The sequence below is a fragment of the Filicampus tigris genome, chromosome 6 (assembly GCF_054856515.1).
Source record: "Filicampus tigris isolate MCC_2025a chromosome 6, RoL_Ftig_1.0, whole genome shotgun sequence".
Classification (NCBI taxonomy): domain Eukaryota; kingdom Metazoa; phylum Chordata; class Actinopteri; order Syngnathiformes; family Syngnathidae; genus Filicampus; species Filicampus tigris.
This window is the reverse complement of record NC_141222.1, coordinates 21,446,039-21,462,921: the sequence shown is the minus strand read 5'-3', so window position 1 is coordinate 21,462,921 and position 16,883 is coordinate 21,446,039. Positions and strand designations below refer to the sequence as shown.

The 16,883-nt window shown below is 44.5% G+C and overlaps 1 protein-coding gene across 4 annotated transcripts in view; it reads left to right on the top strand.

Moving 5' to 3' along the window:
* The window catches only part of LOC147146233 (myosin-9-like), a 25,959-nt gene extending 9,076 nt beyond the window's left edge, over positions 1-16,883 (top strand). For all 4 annotated transcript variants that reach the window (XM_086034762.1, XM_086034764.1, XM_086034761.1 and 1 more), the window contains 36 exons: positions 134-226; positions 321-381; positions 834-935; positions 1,056-1,199; positions 2,252-2,347; positions 2,426-2,502; positions 2,597-2,791; positions 2,877-3,050; positions 3,842-4,015; positions 4,687-4,801; positions 4,986-5,176; positions 5,534-5,655; positions 5,736-5,805; positions 5,885-6,045; positions 6,135-6,243; positions 6,927-7,058; positions 7,492-7,698; positions 7,802-7,939; positions 8,045-8,168; positions 8,684-8,855; positions 8,920-9,132; positions 10,125-10,269; positions 10,344-10,550; positions 10,627-10,731; positions 11,212-11,364; positions 11,444-11,692; positions 12,455-12,667; positions 12,742-12,954; positions 13,846-14,007; positions 14,111-14,239; positions 14,349-14,437; positions 14,524-14,647; positions 14,733-14,941; positions 15,034-15,142; positions 15,974-16,146; positions 16,261-16,883. In XM_086034762.1, coding sequence (XP_085890888.1) covers positions 134-226; positions 321-381; positions 834-935; positions 1,056-1,199; positions 2,252-2,347; positions 2,426-2,502; positions 2,597-2,791; positions 2,877-3,050; positions 3,842-4,015; positions 4,687-4,801; positions 4,986-5,176; positions 5,534-5,655; positions 5,736-5,805; positions 5,885-6,045; positions 6,135-6,243; positions 6,927-7,058; positions 7,492-7,698; positions 7,802-7,939; positions 8,045-8,168; positions 8,684-8,855; positions 8,920-9,132; positions 10,125-10,269; positions 10,344-10,550; positions 10,627-10,731; positions 11,212-11,364; positions 11,444-11,692; positions 12,455-12,667; positions 12,742-12,954; positions 13,846-14,007; positions 14,111-14,239; positions 14,349-14,437; positions 14,524-14,647; positions 14,733-14,941; positions 15,034-15,142; positions 15,974-16,146; positions 16,261-16,369 — 5,259 coding nt within the window. In that variant the 3' untranslated portion in view covers positions 16,370-16,883. The remainder of the gene's footprint in view (positions 1-133; positions 227-320; positions 382-833; positions 936-1,055; positions 1,200-2,251; positions 2,348-2,425; positions 2,503-2,596; positions 2,792-2,876; positions 3,051-3,841; positions 4,016-4,686; positions 4,802-4,985; positions 5,177-5,533; positions 5,656-5,735; positions 5,806-5,884; positions 6,046-6,134; positions 6,244-6,926; positions 7,059-7,491; positions 7,699-7,801; positions 7,940-8,044; positions 8,169-8,683; positions 8,856-8,919; positions 9,133-10,124; positions 10,270-10,343; positions 10,551-10,626; positions 10,732-11,211; positions 11,365-11,443; positions 11,693-12,454; positions 12,668-12,741; positions 12,955-13,845; positions 14,008-14,110; positions 14,240-14,348; positions 14,438-14,523; positions 14,648-14,732; positions 14,942-15,033; positions 15,143-15,973; positions 16,147-16,260) is intronic.

Sequence of the window (16,883 nt, the reverse complement as noted above, 5' to 3'; positions counted from 1 at the left end):
ACGCCTGCATGGATGGAATGTTTTTCTGTGATTTTTGCTTTGCGGCAGGAACAAGGGAGTGTAAATGTCATTGTGTGGCAAGGCCTAGTTTGACTTTATCGTGCTAGTTGCGATGATGTGTCCTTTGTGTCAGGGGGAGCTGGAGAAGCAACTTCTGCAGGCCAACCCCATTCTGGAGGCCTTTGGTAACGCCAAGACAGTCAAGAATGACAACTCTTCTAGATTTGTAAGCTTGGCTGACGTACATCTTCCCTGAAATTAATGTGGGCTTTTTCCCCAGCGCAACGTTTGTTTGTTTTTAATTGTTTGTTTGCTTGTAGGGAAAATTCATCAGGATCAACTTTGATGTGAATGGATACATCGTTGGAGCCAACATTGAAACTTGCATCCTCTTGCCCCAAACTGCCCTCGTCCACATTTTTCCTCAATGCTCATTTACACACATTTCCTATTGTAAATTGCTGAATTGAAATAATCACTTCTTGAGCCAAACTGTCACAGGCAACATCTGTCATAGAGGCTACTGTACTGGAAAACAATAGTTCTCAACATTTTATACCAAGTACCACATAAAATATACTTCTACTAAGTGTACAGTAGTGTATTAGGCCTATGTGTATATCAAAACTAGAGGTTTTATTTCTAATCATTAACAATTTTCAGTTTGAACTTTAACACTATGCATAAGTAAAGGGGAAAAAATACTCTTAATTTGGATGTTCCTGTGCATGGCATTTAATTTCAAATAATGAATGACTATTTGGACCACTCTGTGAATGTTCGGGAGTGTTTGGCTGCGTTCCGTGTTGCTCCATCCTTGACCGAAGTGTTACCAGACCTGCTGGAGAAGTCTCGGGCCATCAGACAAGCCAAAGAAGAGCGAAGCTTCCACATTTTCTACTACATGCTGACCGGAGCAGGCGACAAGCTGCGCTGTGAGCACTCATTCGCCAACCCCCACCCCACCCACCCAATATGTCTGCTATAATCACATGTAAAATGGAGCACATGATCATGGGTTTCTGCACTTGAGCAACTCGATTCTCTCCGTGCAGCCGAGTTGTGTCTGGAAGACTACAGCAAGTACCGCTTCCTGTCTAATGGCAACGTGACAATTCCGGGCCAGCAGGACAAGGACATGTTCTCGGAGACCATGGATGCCTTCCAGATCATGGGCGTCCCAGAAGAGGAAAGAATTGGTATGTTTTAAAAGTACACAACATGTTTGTTGGTACCCTTCTCTTGATGAAAGAAAACCCCACATTAAATTTAATGTGACAAAAGTAATACTAATTTAATGAAAATTGACCAATATAAATTAGACATTGCTTTTTAATTGAGGTGATGAAGAGTTGTAAAAAAAAAAACCCCATCAAATATCCATCCATCATAAGGGATGTGGTCAACCCAAGTGTGTCCTCTAACTCGCATCACAGGCGTCTTCAAACTTGTAATCAGTCGGTCTCTAAAGGGTGCCAAGTCGTCTTGGTGCTGGCTGGCGGGTGACATGGTGTGTACCACACTTAACGTGGACCAGAGGAAGCAAAGGAGTTTTGTCTTTCTGGTTCTTGGCTCAAACGCTCTTGCAGCATGTATTGTCAGTGGCCCCTAAAGTTGGCATTAGAGCTGCACAATATTGGGGAAAAACATGCGATATGGTTGTTCGAATATATCGATATTATTGTGATATTTAAGAAGTTCCTAAAGACATTAACATTTTTATTATCTAATGAGAGAGGAAAATAAATCATGCCGCAAAATAAGCAAGCTCAATGTATTCTTGGCTAATTAATTGTATTACCCTAGATAATCAAATAGTGGGTGGAGATGCACATTTAATTCATTCACTGCCTACGCTGTAATGTTTGTAAAAAAAAAAAAAAAAAAAAAAAAAAAATATATATATATATATATATATTCATTTTTATATATTCATTTTTATTTATTCATTTTTATTTATTTATTTTCCTGGGATTAAATGGCTGGATTGTGAAAAGACAAATTTATCAATGGCAGTGAATGAGTTAAGTTTGCATCTGACTGGCCGAATTCAGATCATCAGAAACGATTGCGTGTCTCGGCGATATGCACATTGCATTGAGCCGATATCGATGTTTTCGATGGATTGTGCAGCCCTAGTTGGCTTATATCGCTGTGTGACGAGATAACACAGCACAGTATGCTGGGAAAGGCCGACATTTACCTTTGAAGGCGCTTTAAGACATTCCCCGTCCGCGCATGTCCTCCTCAGGCCTGTTGAAGGTGGTGGCCGCTGTGCTGCAGTTGGGGAACATGACCTTCAAGAAAGAGCGTCACTCTGACCAGGCATCCATGCCGGACGACACCGGTACACTTTTTGAAAATCGCTCTTGCGTGTACCCGTCCTTAAATATGATTCACATATCCATCCTTGTTCCCCGCACAGCCGCACAGAAAGTGTCTCACCTGCTGGCCGTCAATGTGACGGACTTCACGCGGGCCATCTTGTCACCTCGTATCAAGGTGGCCGATTTTACATGCTGACGCGTTAATGTATGAAAATGTCCAGACGTTTCCTGATCTCGAAGTGCCTATCCGCCCCCCCCCCTCTCTCTAGGTGGGCCGCGACTACGTCCAGAAGGCTCAGACACAGGAGCAGGCGGAATTTGCTGTGGAGGCCCTGGCCAAGGCGTCGTACGAGAGGATGTTCCGCTGGTTGGTCTTGAGGATCAACAAAGCTCTGGACAAGACCAAGCGGCAAGGGGCCTCCTTCATCGGCATCTTGGACATTGCCGGCTTTGAGATCTTTGAGGTGAGGTTCCCCTGCCTTCACGGCCGTTGTACATTTCATGAGTTGAAACGCTGATTTTTGTCACGCAACCGTTTTCTCCTTGCAGCTGAACTCCTTCGAGCAGCTGTGCATCAACTACACAAACGAGAAGCTGCAGCAGCTCTTCAACCACACCATGTTCATCCTGGAGCAGGAGGAGTACCAGAGGGAAGGCATCGACTGGAGCTTCATCGACTTCGGCCTCGACCTGCAGCCCTGCATCGACCTCATTGAGAAACATGTGAGCTGCCACGTGCGGCATGCAGACGGATGACGCGTTTGTCTCAAAGGCTCATTAGGAAAAGTCGCTCGCGTAAATCACTTGATATGCTTACTTTGTTTAGCGTTCCCTTTTTTTCTACGTTACACAATTAACTTTTGTGACTGGCAAAATGTCATTTCCTCGTGAAGTTTAACTTTAGTAACTCGAGGAATTTGATGGCTAACTTTCGTTTTGCGTCGTTGGGTTCATTTGCTATTCTTATTTTCACTTGCGGTATGTTGAATAAGGAACTAAACTTTACTATTACCTTGTTACTTAACTCACTCACTGCCAGACATTTTCAGACCCTCTTTCACATTAACCTTTGAAAAAAATATCAATAAATTCCTGGGATTGAATGGCTGGACTGTGAAAAGAGAAATACGTCAATGGCAGTGAATGAGTTAACATTACTTTCCTTACTTATTCAATCTGACTTGGTTTGTTATGAACTACTACTATAATACTTGTTTTTACATAGTTAATTTCCTCAACACACAGTATTTACTTTGAATTACTAAATCATCTCCCGGTGTGAATGTGTTGTCTTTCTATACAGTACCAGTCAAAGGTTTTGGAAGTATATTGAAATGTTCTCAAACATATTAAGAGGCCAAGAAATTTGAGATATTAACAAGTCCGCCAACCTTTTTTCCCAGTTGGTCACATGACCTTATATGTGGACCGGACATTCCAGTCATTTATTCGCATTTGTCCAATTGCGAGACTGACGCACACACACACACCACCTGTTCCCCTCTTGATTGCAGTCTGGACCTCCTGGCATCTTGTCTTTGCTGGATGAGGAGTGCTGGTTCCCCAAGGCCACAGACAAGACCTTTGTGGAGAAGGTGGTTCAGGAGCAGGGAACTCACCCCAAGTTCCAGAAACCCAAAAAAGTCAAGGATGACGCTGACTTCTGCGTTATCCACTATGCTGGGAAGGTAACTGATAAGTCTCTGCGTGCCTTAGGCCTTGTCTACATGTAGCCGGGCTTTTTTAAGCACCCAATATCGCCCCCCTTTTGTAGGAATACACATCCAAAAAACACATCGACACCAAAATGCAAAAGTGTGTTGCTTTCAAACGCATTTACAAGCATACCGAGCCTCTAGGTGGCAGTAATTAGCCAAATACTGTCCATTCAAAGGGAACTTCGGCCCGGGGAAAGTACCTTGGACGTAATGCGTCTTCGCCTGTACTCTTCAACGGGAAGCAAGTAGTTGGTTGCGAAAAAATAAGGAAGCAAAAAGCGCCCGAAGAATGGCTTATAACCAACGCAGCTTGGCCGGCATCCATGTTGTCTCTCTTGAAAATACAAGTCGCGTAAGTGACGTCGGAGCATTTTTGTCGCCCAGTGACGACGCAAAACTCCCCACAGCCAAACGCGGATCCTGAGATATCCGAAAACCTTCCGCTGTGCACGGCCGGAGTTTTCGTTTTTCAATTAAAACGCCTCCGGTGGCGTGCGGATGACGGGGCATAATATCTGCTGTTTGTCCAAAAACACGGCTACGCGTAGACAACTGCGAGAAGGAGATGATGTAGACGTGGTTCTCGTCTAGAGGCGATGTGCAATTTTGGCTCAAGGTTTATCAAAGGTCTCTTGCTACAGGTGGACTACAAAGCGGACGCATGGCTGATGAAAAACATGGATCCTCTGAACGAGTGCGTGGCCACGTTGCTCAACCAGTCCACGGACAAGTTTACGGCTGACCTGTGGCGAGATGGTGAGTGGAATTTGCGATATATATGCAAAAACCCTTTTTTTTTGCAGTGTGTCCAATTTGAATGAGCCGCAAGTTCACCGTAACTGTGGCGTCATAATATCAAGGGAAAACTTGATTTGACAGTTGTAACATTGCCTTTACACCTCGTGTGTGTGTGTGTGTGTGTGTGTGTGCGCGCTCGCAGTCGACCGTATTGTGGGCCTTGATAAAGTCGCGGGAATCTCAGACTCCATGCACGGTGCGTTCAAAAGCCGCAAAGGCATGTTCCGCACCGTGGGCCAACTGTACAAGGAGCAGCTGGGGAACCTGATGGCCACGCTCAGAAACACCAACCCCAACTTTGTCCGCTGCATCATCCCCAATCATGAGAAAAAGGTACCATTTATATATTTTTTTATAATCTGAGGCCCAAAGCAAATTTGTATCCAACATTCTACCTTTAGAAGAATCATCTTTTTGGCTACTGGTGGTGGTCTCCACTTATGTCGCCAAAACAATATTTTTTTTCTTTTTTTTTTTTTTTTGGGCTTGTTCTTTTCTTACTACAGTCCTGCCTTCAGTGGGAAAAAAAAAAAAAAAGGAATGCAAAACATGATTGCATTCAGTTGTTTGATGCTGTCTGAAATGAGGCTCGAGTGATCTGCTGACATCACACAGCGACTTCTGATTTCTGGGCTTTGATTCTTTTTCCCCTATTCAAACAGTAATTGTGTATTTCTAATTAATTTTTAGGCAGGTAAACTGGAGCCTCACCTGGTTCTGGACCAACTGAGGTGTAATGGAGTCTTGGAGGGCATCCGTATTTGCAGACAGGGCTTCCCCAACCGCATTGTCTTCCAGGAGTTCAGACAGAGGTAAAGCGCACACACCTTCATATGTTTTGGGGGGTGGGGATGCAAGTGAGGAAAATCAAGTATTCTATTCATCTTTGCAGGTATGAAATCCTTACGCCAAACTCCATCCCAAAGGGCTTTATGGATGGCAAGCAAGCCTGTGTGCTCATGGTATGAATCATAAGTCACGTGGGAAGTGCAAGAGTGCTAACGTCTTAATCCGACCTCAGGAAAAATGGCTGTTTTTCAGATTAAGGCCCTGGAGCTGGACCCCAACCTGTACCGCATCGGTCAGAGTAAAGTGTTCTTCAGAGCTGGCGTCCTGGCTCACCTGGAGGAGGAGCGAGACATGAAGATCACTGACGTCATCATCAGTTTCCAGGCCTGGTGCCGAGGATACGTGGCACGCAAGTAAGGAAGCGCTCTGGTGATGGTTTGTCCGCTTTGTCACACAAACGTCTCGCCCGCAAAGTCATGTTTTTGTTGTTGTATAACTATAGAGCCTTTGCCAAGAGACAGCAGCAGTTGATGGCTATGAAAGTTATCCAGAGGAACTGTGTCGCTTACCTCAAACTCAGGAACTGGCAGTGGTGGCGACTTTTCACCAAGGTATGACATTTATTTCATCCCAAGAATGGTGACATAAGACTCAAATGAACGTACTTTCAACGTACCGTATTTTGCAGACTGTAAACCGCACTCACTCTATTTAAGAAAAAATAATAATGAAAAAACATATAAGCCACACCTATGTTGATATTTACTGCATTTACAGAACGATTTTGAACTGTAAATGTACATGTATTTACCTGAACAGATTCTTTTCAAACAGTGCCTTTTAACACGGCAACAATTTTGACAGAACCAAGAGAAAATAAAGTACTTATCTTCATTTCACTGCCTGCTGCCACTCCAGTTTGTCAGTTAATGTCCCATTTAATTGCTCCCATATACCACCCAATGCAATGCCTAGTGCTTAACTTCTTCCACCTGCAGTCACAGCCTGTTAATGGCGTTTTATATTGTATTGTAATTCCGGTTAGAGCGCCCCTAGCGGTGGAAGAAAAATCCACAGAATAACCACGCGGTTCAAAACCTAGGAAAAAAGTAGCGGCTTATAGTCTGCAAAATATGGTAATGTGCTTGATAAAATGTCCAAACATAGTGGCATTAAAGTTTAATTCAATAATGTTTATTGCTGTAGTTTGATGTATTTTATTTTAAATATGCTGCCCCTTACATGTAGCCCCATTAGCAGACTAAAATCTTTTTTTTTTTTTATTGTTGTGAAGGTGAAGCCGCTGTTACAAGTGACCCGGCAGGAGGAGGAGATGGTGGCTAAGGATGAGGAGCTCCTAAAAGTCAAAGAGAAGCAGTTGCAGGCTGAGGAGCAGCTACAACAATACGAGAGCAAGCAACAGCAGGTAAAAGTGTCACTGATGCAGCAAGAAGCAATTCATGGGACTTCCTTTTTCCATTCCCCATCCCCCTTAACAGTCTTACATTCAAAACAAATAATTCACAAGCTCAAATGTTGGCAAGGTTACAAATGATGTAGTGGCAGTGGCAAACCTATCAGACAAATAGGTGCCACGGTACTTGGTATAAGCTCAATTGTAGTCTAGTATTATCCCAAAAATGGCAGCCATTATTTTGCAGAAATAGTCATTCATGGGAGCATCGAAATGTGATGGGTATGTAAAATGCATGTTTGGTAGCACAAGCAATACTGCGCTGTCAGCACTTTGTTGTGCCTGTTTGACCAATGGCGGCCCAGTGCCAAAACTTGCCTCGTTAGTCCGCAGCAAGCACTGCGATTACGCCATTGTCATTTTTCTTTTTCCCCGTGACCGCCAGCTGAACGCAGAGAAGCTGGCCCTCCAAGAGCAGCTCCAGGCGGAGACGGAGCTGTGCGCCGAGGCTGAGGAAATGCGATCCCGTCTAGCCAGCAAGAAGCAGGAGCTGGAGGAGATCCTTCATGACTTCGAGGCTCGCCTGGAAGAGGAGGAGGACCGCGTGGGCCAGTTGCACAACGAAAGAAAAAACTTGATGCAGAACATTACCGTCAGTAAAGGGAATCTGCGTCGCGCACATACCTTACTGAACTTAAGATGTCAGATGTCATTTTTAGGTGTTTTTTTTGTTGTTGTTGTTGTTTTTTTTGTAGGACCTAGAGCAGCAGCTGGATGAGGAAGAAGCAGCCAGACAGAAGCTCCAGATGGAGAAGGTCACCACAGATGCTAAAGTGAAAAAAATCGAGGAGGACATGATGGTGCTGGATGACCAGAATAACAAGCTCACCAAGGTCACAAGCATTCCATGGCACTTCTCGTCACTCGGCATCGCTGCCACCATGCACATGCGCCAAGAGTTGCCTTTTTTTTTTTTTTTCCTTGTTTTTCAACTTTAGGAGAAGAAACTTTTGGAGGAGAGGGTCTCTGAGTTCACAACCAACTTGGCCGAGGAGGAGGAGAAGTCTAAAAGCTTGCAGAAACTCAAGAATAAACATGAGGCCATGATCACAGATTTGGAGGGCAAGTCATTTTTCTTGTGGTCTACTCCTATTTATCAATTATGAATTCCAGTCAACTCGTTCACTGCCAAAAACGTTTTTGTCGTCTCAAAGTCCAGACTTTGAATCCCAGGAATTTATTTGTTCTTTTCAAATTTTTTTTTAAAAAAGTTGAAGAGGGTCTTGAAAATGTCTGGCAGTGAATGAGTTAATATACACCAAAATCCAGCATCACTTTGCCCTCTATCTCAAATAATTACAAATGATAGTAAAATTGGAAGTATACGTTTTAATTTGGGGGCAGAAAATGTTTTTCTTTTTTTTTTTTTCTTCCATTCGTTGGGTATATGGGACAGCACTACTCTACTTTTTAAGCTGCATTGAGAAATAACTAGTGTTTCCAGGAGAGGTCATCGAGCAGTAAAGAAGGTGATCTGTTATTGCCGTGGCAATGACGGAAATGATTTTACCCTTACTATAAGCGTGTGGGATTTTGAAGCTGTTATTTGTAAGTCTCGTATGCATCCTAACTTTCAGAACGTCTAAGAAAGGAGGAGAAAATGCGTCAGGAGCTGGAGAAGAACCGTCGTAAACTTGAGGGCGACTCGACAGACCTCAGTGACCAGATTTCAGAACTTCAGGCCCGCATCGCTGAACTGGAAGCTCAGTTGGCCAAGAAAGAGGAGGAGCTGCTGGCCGCACTGGCAAAGTTGGTGTATTTTCCACTCGCTTCCTTTCGCTCTACCTGGGTGCTCACCTGCTCTGTACCGCAGGATCGAGGAAGAGGCCGCAGCCAAGAACACGGCCCAGAAGAAGATCCGGGAGCTGGAAGCGCAGATCTCCGAGCTGCAGGAGGACCTGGAGCTGGAGAGACAGGCCCGCAGCAAGGCAGACAAGATGCGCAGGGACCTGGGAGAGGAGCTGGAAGCTCTCAAGACTGAGTTGGAGGACACTTTGGACTCGACTGCAGCACAGCAGGAGCTGAGGTAACGCACCGGCTCACACTTTGGCCAATAAAAATTGGCACGTTACAAATTTGCAGTTGTTATTATTAATAACGTGGTGTTGTTCAAATTGATCAATAATAATACACAATTATAAGATTCTCTATTTTTTTTTTTTTTTTTCTCCACACATTTTATCATTGCTTGCTGAAATTAGCCCGTTTTTAAGGTCCGACCCCACCAACCTTGCAAGTGAGCGAGCGTCTACCTCACCCCATTTACTGCTGGGCCAATGACAAACATGACTTCCATTGCCATGATGACTGGTACAGAGCCTGAACGTTGCAACTAGAGCAGGGATGGGCAACTCAAATGGGAGGGGGACCGCAATTTTTCATCAGCACTACTAAGGGGCCAGATGCAAGACAAAAAAATGCCATTTTAAACATGGACGAAATGCATGCTTGTCTTTTTTTTTTTTTTTTTTTTTTCTTGAACCAAGAGAAATCTTAATATACGGTATTTCACACTCAATGCATGTATAAAAGATCCAGCCTTCAATAACAAAGGGTTTTAAGAAAAAAAAGTCACCACATACTGTTTAATCGAGGGGTCACTCAGAGCGGGTGTTGCCAGTTGCCCATCCCTGCCTAATTGTCTAATTTGAACTCATATGGACCATTGGGGAAAAAAATTGTTGGTGAACATTTGCCGCACACTGAGCGATTGAGCGCCGCTTAGCAACTGATGCACTGGAGCATATTTTAGGCGGTGCAGTACGGCAACTGGACGGCAGTCATGGGCCAAGAAACTGTTGGTAAGCCCCTGTTAGGTAAAAGTGCCGAGCAAGTGCAGAACGTCTCTCCCACGGAAACAGTTTCCGAAAAATACAGAGAGGTTTTTCCGACTTGTTTGATTTCTGACTTGATGAGTGAGCAGAGACCCAACTATTTGTACAGTATCTCCACAGTGTCAAAAAGTGACTTTCCATATGCTCCCTTTTTAGATGGATTTTCAATGTTGCATCCTTTCAGGTCCAAGCGTGAGACAGAGGTTGCCCACCTGAAGAAGACCCTGGAGGATGAGGCCAAGGCCCACGAGCAGCTGATGGCCGACATGAGACAGAAACACAACCAGGCCTTTGACGAGCTTAATGACCAGCTGGAGCAGGCCAAGCGGGTAATGAGCGTAGTAACCTTGTCTCGCTTGCCAACGTCAGGATGAGGTGTTGAACGTTGGCCGTGCGCACGCAGAACAAGATGTCTGTGGAGAAATCAAAGCAGGCCCTAGAGAGCGAATGGAACGAGGTGCAGATCGAGCTCAAGACCCTGACGCAAGGCAAATCTGATTCCGAGCACCGTCGCAAGAAGGCGGAATCCCAAGTTCAGGAGCTTCAGATCAAATATGGAGAAAGCGAACAGCAGAGGCAGGAGATGGCTGACAAGTTGGCCAAAATGCAGGTCGGGACTTATTGGGAAAGAGACTGGAATTTTTCACAAGAGGTCGTTTTCACGCTGTCACTTTCCACGTGTTTAGTCTGAGCTGGACAATGTCAACAGCCTGCTGACTGAAGCAGAGGGCAAAAACATCAAATTCAGCAAAGACTGTTCTTCAGTGGAGTCTCAGCTGCAGGATGCGCAGGTACTGACCCAAAAGATGCATGGTGGGGTTTATGGGTGGGCATTTTTAACATGCCGAGTTCCTCTGATGCACAAAGATTGGGAGCGGGTACTTGTTCTTGAAAAGAGGTATAGACAAAAGTAAGAGTGCAACGATGTCATGTCATTGCCTCAAAGCCCCGATTAGGACTGGTTTCACTCCAAAAAAAAATGTCAACTTCAAGTGCTAAATTATTTCCAATTAGTGGCCCGCCGGTTAGACAAAACAAAGGAGACGTCAACTTAAAAAATGTGTACGTAGTATTTATTTCACAATTCATGCCAGAAATGATTACAGGAGCGATCTTTGGAGATGCAAATATCTACATTGTATAATATCTCGACAAATGTCCTGAATCAAAGTGTGACCACTGAAAGAAAAAAAAAAAGGAAATTAAAAAAAAACAAAAAAACGTTTATAACCTCTTCTAACCCTGCGAGAATGTTTTCCTTTGAATTGCAGGAGTTGCTCCAGGAAGAGACTCGTCAAAAGCTGGGCCTCTCCACTCGCTTGAGGCAGCAGGAGGATGAACAGAACAACCTTCGGGAGTTGCTGGAGGAAGAGGAGGAAGGCAAGCGGAACGTGGAGAAGCAGGTGTCCTCGCTTCAGGCGCAGGTTAGCTTCACGGCCACTCACTTTGTTCCACTCCCGCCACCCTCCGCCTCGTTTCATTGTTGACCTTGGCGCTCCTCAGCTGGCCGACATGAAAAAGAAGTTGGAGCAGGAGACGGCCAACGTGGAGAGCGCCGAGGAGGGTCGCAAGCGCGTCCAGCGCGACGCCGACTCGTTGCAGCAGCAGCTGGAAGAGAAGACGGCCGCCTACGACAAATTGGAGAAGACCAAAACTCGCCTGCAGCAGGAGCTGGATGACCTCATGGTGGACCAGGACAACCTGCGGCAGGTGGTCTCCAACCTGGACAGGAAGCAAAAGAAGTTCGACCAGGTATCGCAGACGCTCACAAAGGTTGACTGAGCAAAATTATGAGGCATTTGTTTTAGAATTAAGGGTAATTTCACAATATGAGGTCCAGTGGAAAATTAAGGCTTCTACATTGCAAGGTTAAATGAATGCGGTTGCAAGGTTAAAAGAGTGCTACGCCACTTAAAGGGGGAAAAATCAACCCAAACATATTTTTTCAAGAATATGTTTTATGCAAGCCCACTAGTTGAAACACTGCATTCTGATAAATATTGCTTTTGTGGAATAAGAGTTAATCCACACGTTTTTAGCCATCTCTGGGGGCGGCCATTTTGTCACTTCTGTCGACTGAAAATGACGGCGCAGCTACTCAGGGCTCGGGTAACGACCAATCATGGCTCATCTTCAGAAAACAGGTGAGCTGTGATTGGTCGTTATCTGAGGCCTGAGCGACGTCATTTCAGTCGACAGAGGTGACAAAATGGCCGCCCCCAGAGGTGACAAAAAACGAATGGATTAATTGTTATTCCACAAACGTAATATTTATTAGAATGCCTTGTTTCAATTAGTGGGCCATATATCAAGAACATATTCTTGAAAAAAATATGTTTGGGTTGACTTCATTAAGCTTGGGTGGTGGGTATCTTGCTCAAGGGCACCTCGATACTAGCCAGGAAGCAGACGAGTATCTCTGGAACAACCCGTTGCCGTTTTTACGTTTTTGTCGGTAGCGGGACTTGAACCCGTTTTTGCTTTGTATTAACACCTTCATCACTCTCCGCTTAGATGCTGGCTGAGGAGAAAAACACCTCCACTCGGTATGCCGAGGAGCGTGACAAGGCTGAGGCCGACGCCAGGGAGAAGGACACGCGGGCGCTGACGCTGGCCCGCGAGTTGGAGTCCATGACGGACCTGAAGGACGAGGTGGATCGGGCCAACAAGCTGCTCAAAGCGGAGATGGATGACTTGGTCTCCTCCAAGGATGACGTGGGCAAGAGTGTAAGAGGAAAATCGCGGCCGGCGCCGACGAAGAAAGTGTTTGTCATTTGTCATTTCCGATCCATCTTCCACAGGTTCATGAGCTGGAGCGGTCCAAGCGTGCCATGGAGCAGCAGCTGGAGGAGATGAAAGTTCAGCTGGAAGAGCTGGAAGACGAGCTGCAGACCACCGAGGACGCCAAATTGCGTCTGGAGGTTAACATGCAGGCCATGAAGGCCCAGTTTGACCGGGACCTGCTGGCCAGAGACGAGCAAGGCGAGGAGAGGAGGAAGCAGCTGGTCAAACAGGTGCGTAACCATTTGAAAAAAGGAAAACAATTGGGGGTTGATGACAGCATTGTTTGATTAAAATCATTTAAACCCAGCCGTATGATGATTTCATAATTTTAAGTTGAACCAGGTCTCTAAACGGTTGATTTTCAAAATAGTTGATTGAGTTGAGCCCATTGGTTGGCTATTAATCGCGAGTAATAACAAATACTGTAAAACAGTTTGTGTCTTGGCCACATGGGGGCAGTATAATGCATCCATATGGACATACATAGTCTATCACAACTCAACTTTGCAACTCATGCGATAATAGTTGTTTTTTGCAGAGAATAAAGTCAACATGGCTGTGTGCATGGGTCGCTCTACCATTTGTGTTCAAATGTCCATCGTTTAACGAGTTGTATAACACCCGATTCGTTAGAATGTCTGCTGTTTTGCATTGTTTGCTTTAAGGGGACTGTCGAAGGCTATAAAGGTTGTTTGAAAATGCAGAATGTGTGATTTTGTTTATTTAACAGCTAACATCAACTTGGTACCGTTTTGTAATAGGTACCCATTCCTCATAATAAAATTAAAAAATTGACTAACCGTTCCAAATAGGTACCAGTTCCAGCAGTTGTTCTTTCCTGTTCCAAATTGTTTCCCACTGTGAATTCTAAATTGTAATCTTGACCAGTGGACTGACATTGTAAGGAGTATGAGAATTTTGCTATCGTGATTTCATGTGTATTGCTGGTTTTATAACAATGGTATCCATTAAAAACAACTGGATAAGTATTTTAAAATGTATTAAATGGACATAAATCAATTTTCCAAAATAGAAACAGAACAATAAAAATCTAGTTAAATTAAACAATTCTCACTTTTTTTTTTTTTTTTTTAAATCTATTATTCCCCCCTCCCTTTCAGGTTTGTGGGATGGAAGTGGAGCTGGAGGACGAACGCAGGCAGCGCTCTCAGGCTCTGTCCTCCAAGAAGAAAATGGAGCTGGACTTGGGAGAGCTTGAAGCCCAGATTGATGTCGCAAACAAGGGCCGAGATGAGGCCATCAGACAGCTCAAGAGGCTGCAGGTAAAACAATTTAAAAAATGAAGAAAAACAACAACAACCAAAAAGCCCATTTGTATTGACAAATGTGTCTTATTGTCTAATCGTGCGCATGTCCAACACAAAGGCCCAGATGAAAGAGCAAATGAGAGAGCTGGAGGACCTGCGCATGTCCCGAGACGAAGCAGTTAATGGGGCCAAGGAGACGGAGCGGAAGCTGAAGGCCTTGGAGGCAGACGCCCTGCACTACCAGGAGGTAGCAAAAGTTTTTGGACTGTGTGATTATGTGCAAGGAAGGATTATCCAAACCGCTTATCCAGTATTATTCAATTGCAATTAACTGCGTTGTCTTCTGCTTACGACAGGATCTCGCCACTGCGGAGAGACTCAAGAGACAAATCCAGGCCGAGAGGGATGAGCTACAGGATGAAATTAACAACGGCACTGTTAAAAGGTATGATTTAGAAAAAAGAAGAAGAAAAAAAAAATTAACTAATTTTGTTACCCTACATGACTCTCGCCCTTCAATTTATTGTTCAGTTCTCTGCTGGCTGAAGAGAAAAGGAGGCTGGAGGCTCGCATTACCCAGCTGGAGGAAGATTTGGAGGAGGAGCAACTGAACACGGAGATGATCAATGACCGTCTGAAGAGAACCACACTGCAGGTGCGATATTTCTCCCCCTTTGGAAGTATGAAATGAAAATGAGTCAAGGTGACTCGGCGCAATTTATTGGGATGCCGTCATTTAGATGGAGCAGCTGACCACAGAGCTGGGCGTCGAGCACAGCAGCGTCCAGCGGCTGGAGGGCGCTCGTTCGCAGCTGGATCGCCAGAACAAGGAGATGAAGCTGAAGCTGCAGGAGCTTGAGAGCACCATCAAGTCCAAGTACAAGTCCAGCATCGCCTCCCTGGAGGCCAAGCTCGCTCAAATGGAGGAGCAGCTCGACATTGAGTCAAAGTCGGTCCATTTTGCTTTTGGGGAAAGAAAAACCTCTTGCAAACGTTTTCTTGTCTTTAGTGTCCCCCGTTCACGTTGCTTTTGGAATTCAGGGAGCGTCAACAAGCGTCCCGACTGGTCAGGAGAACCGAGAAGAAGTTGAAGGAGGTCATGTTGCAGGTTGAGGATGAGCGGCGCAACGCCGAGCAGTACAAGGACCAGGTAAGCCGCCAACGTCTTTTTCATCTTGCCAACAGATGGCAGTGTTGTTTCTTTCCAATAGGCACATAATTCTTAGTGTTGCGGAAATGTTACAATGGCTTAAACAGTTGTTGTTTTTTAAATCCAGTATAGTACACTTAAAGGTGAAGTCAACTCAAATGTTATTTACAATATGTTCTATGGGGCCCTACTAGGCTAAACATTTTATTCTGATTTAATATTGAGTTTGTGGAATATGAATTAAGTGGAAAAATTCACCTGTTTTTATCCTACGATTTTTTTTTTTTTTTTTTTTTTTTTGCCTCTTGCTGTCAACTAAAAATGACATCACAGTTGCTCAGGTAATGACCATCCATGGCTCAGCTTGCGAACGTCACATGACCAAACGCAGAAAACAGGTGAGCCGTGATTGGGGGTTACCTGAGCCCCGAGCAACTGTCATTTCCAGCCGACCGCAAGTGGAAACATGGCTGCCTCCTTAGATGGAAAAACAACGGGTGGATTTTGCTGCTTAATTCATATTCCACAAATACATTAACCAGAATGCTGTATTTAGACTAGTGGCTGCGCAGAGAACATTTTTGACCCGACTTCCCCTTTAAGTGCAGTTCAGTAGTATTTAACTTGGATAAAACCTTTAAGTCTCTAGTTTTATTTCCCTGTATTGAAGTGCAGTGTTAATGTTAACGACTTCAAACGTCGATACTTAGTTGTAAAGTTTTATCACCGGCAGTGTTCGCAATAGTAACCTAAGGGGAGAGGGAAAAAAACCCCAAAACATTTCACCCCAAAAAAATAACACTTGTATACATTTGCGAACCATCTCTGCAGGCTGACAAGACCAACAACCGCATGCGTCAGCTGAAGCGGCAGTTGGAGGAGTCCGAGGAGGAGGTGACGCGAGCCAACGCCTACCGTAGGAAGCTGCAGAGGGATCTGGAAGACGCCACAGAGTCGGCAGACGCCATGAACCGGGAAGTCAGCAGTCTGAAGAGCAAGATCAGGTGCGTGTAAATTATGACAATCCAGCCAAGGAATAAAAGATAATCTTCTCTGCCACTCAGAGGGCAGACCAAGGTGAACAGTCTTTAAATTTAAATTTATGTTTTATTGTGAAGGCGCGGAGACGTGCATTTGAACATCCGCCGCGCCATTAATCGCACGGGACTGGAGAGTGACGAGGATTTGGACGTGTCAACTGAGGTTCCCGAGCAGGCAGCTGAGTGAACGCAGGCACAAGGAGACGGAAATATTCCAATTCAACTGCAAAGAGAGTGCAAACGAAAGCACCGAATATCATAACCTTACATTCCTTTTTATAACAGCCTTAATGAGCTTCCCCATGTATATTCATATTTGGCCAAATATTCATCTGTGAGTGAATCTTTTTCTATTAAGGGCTTGATCATGTGTCATACAACGTTGCTTGAACTTAGTCTCACTTTTCTATGCTTTTTTTTGTTGTTGTTGTTGCATACAAATGTTGGTGCAGGGGGTTCATGTTGGACATCAGAATAAGTGTACTGTCTCTTTAAGATGTTACCTCAACTCTACTTGTGGTGGGTTTACCATTTAGCTACAATCAGCACATTTGCCATTAAATGTTGTCCCGCGCAAACTCTTAAGAACATCAACACTCAAAAAAGCACATTGTATCATTGCCAACATTTTATGGCTGTTTCTATCTTATGCCTTAATGCAATAAATAAATTGATATCTATAATAAATCCTCTGGTGATCA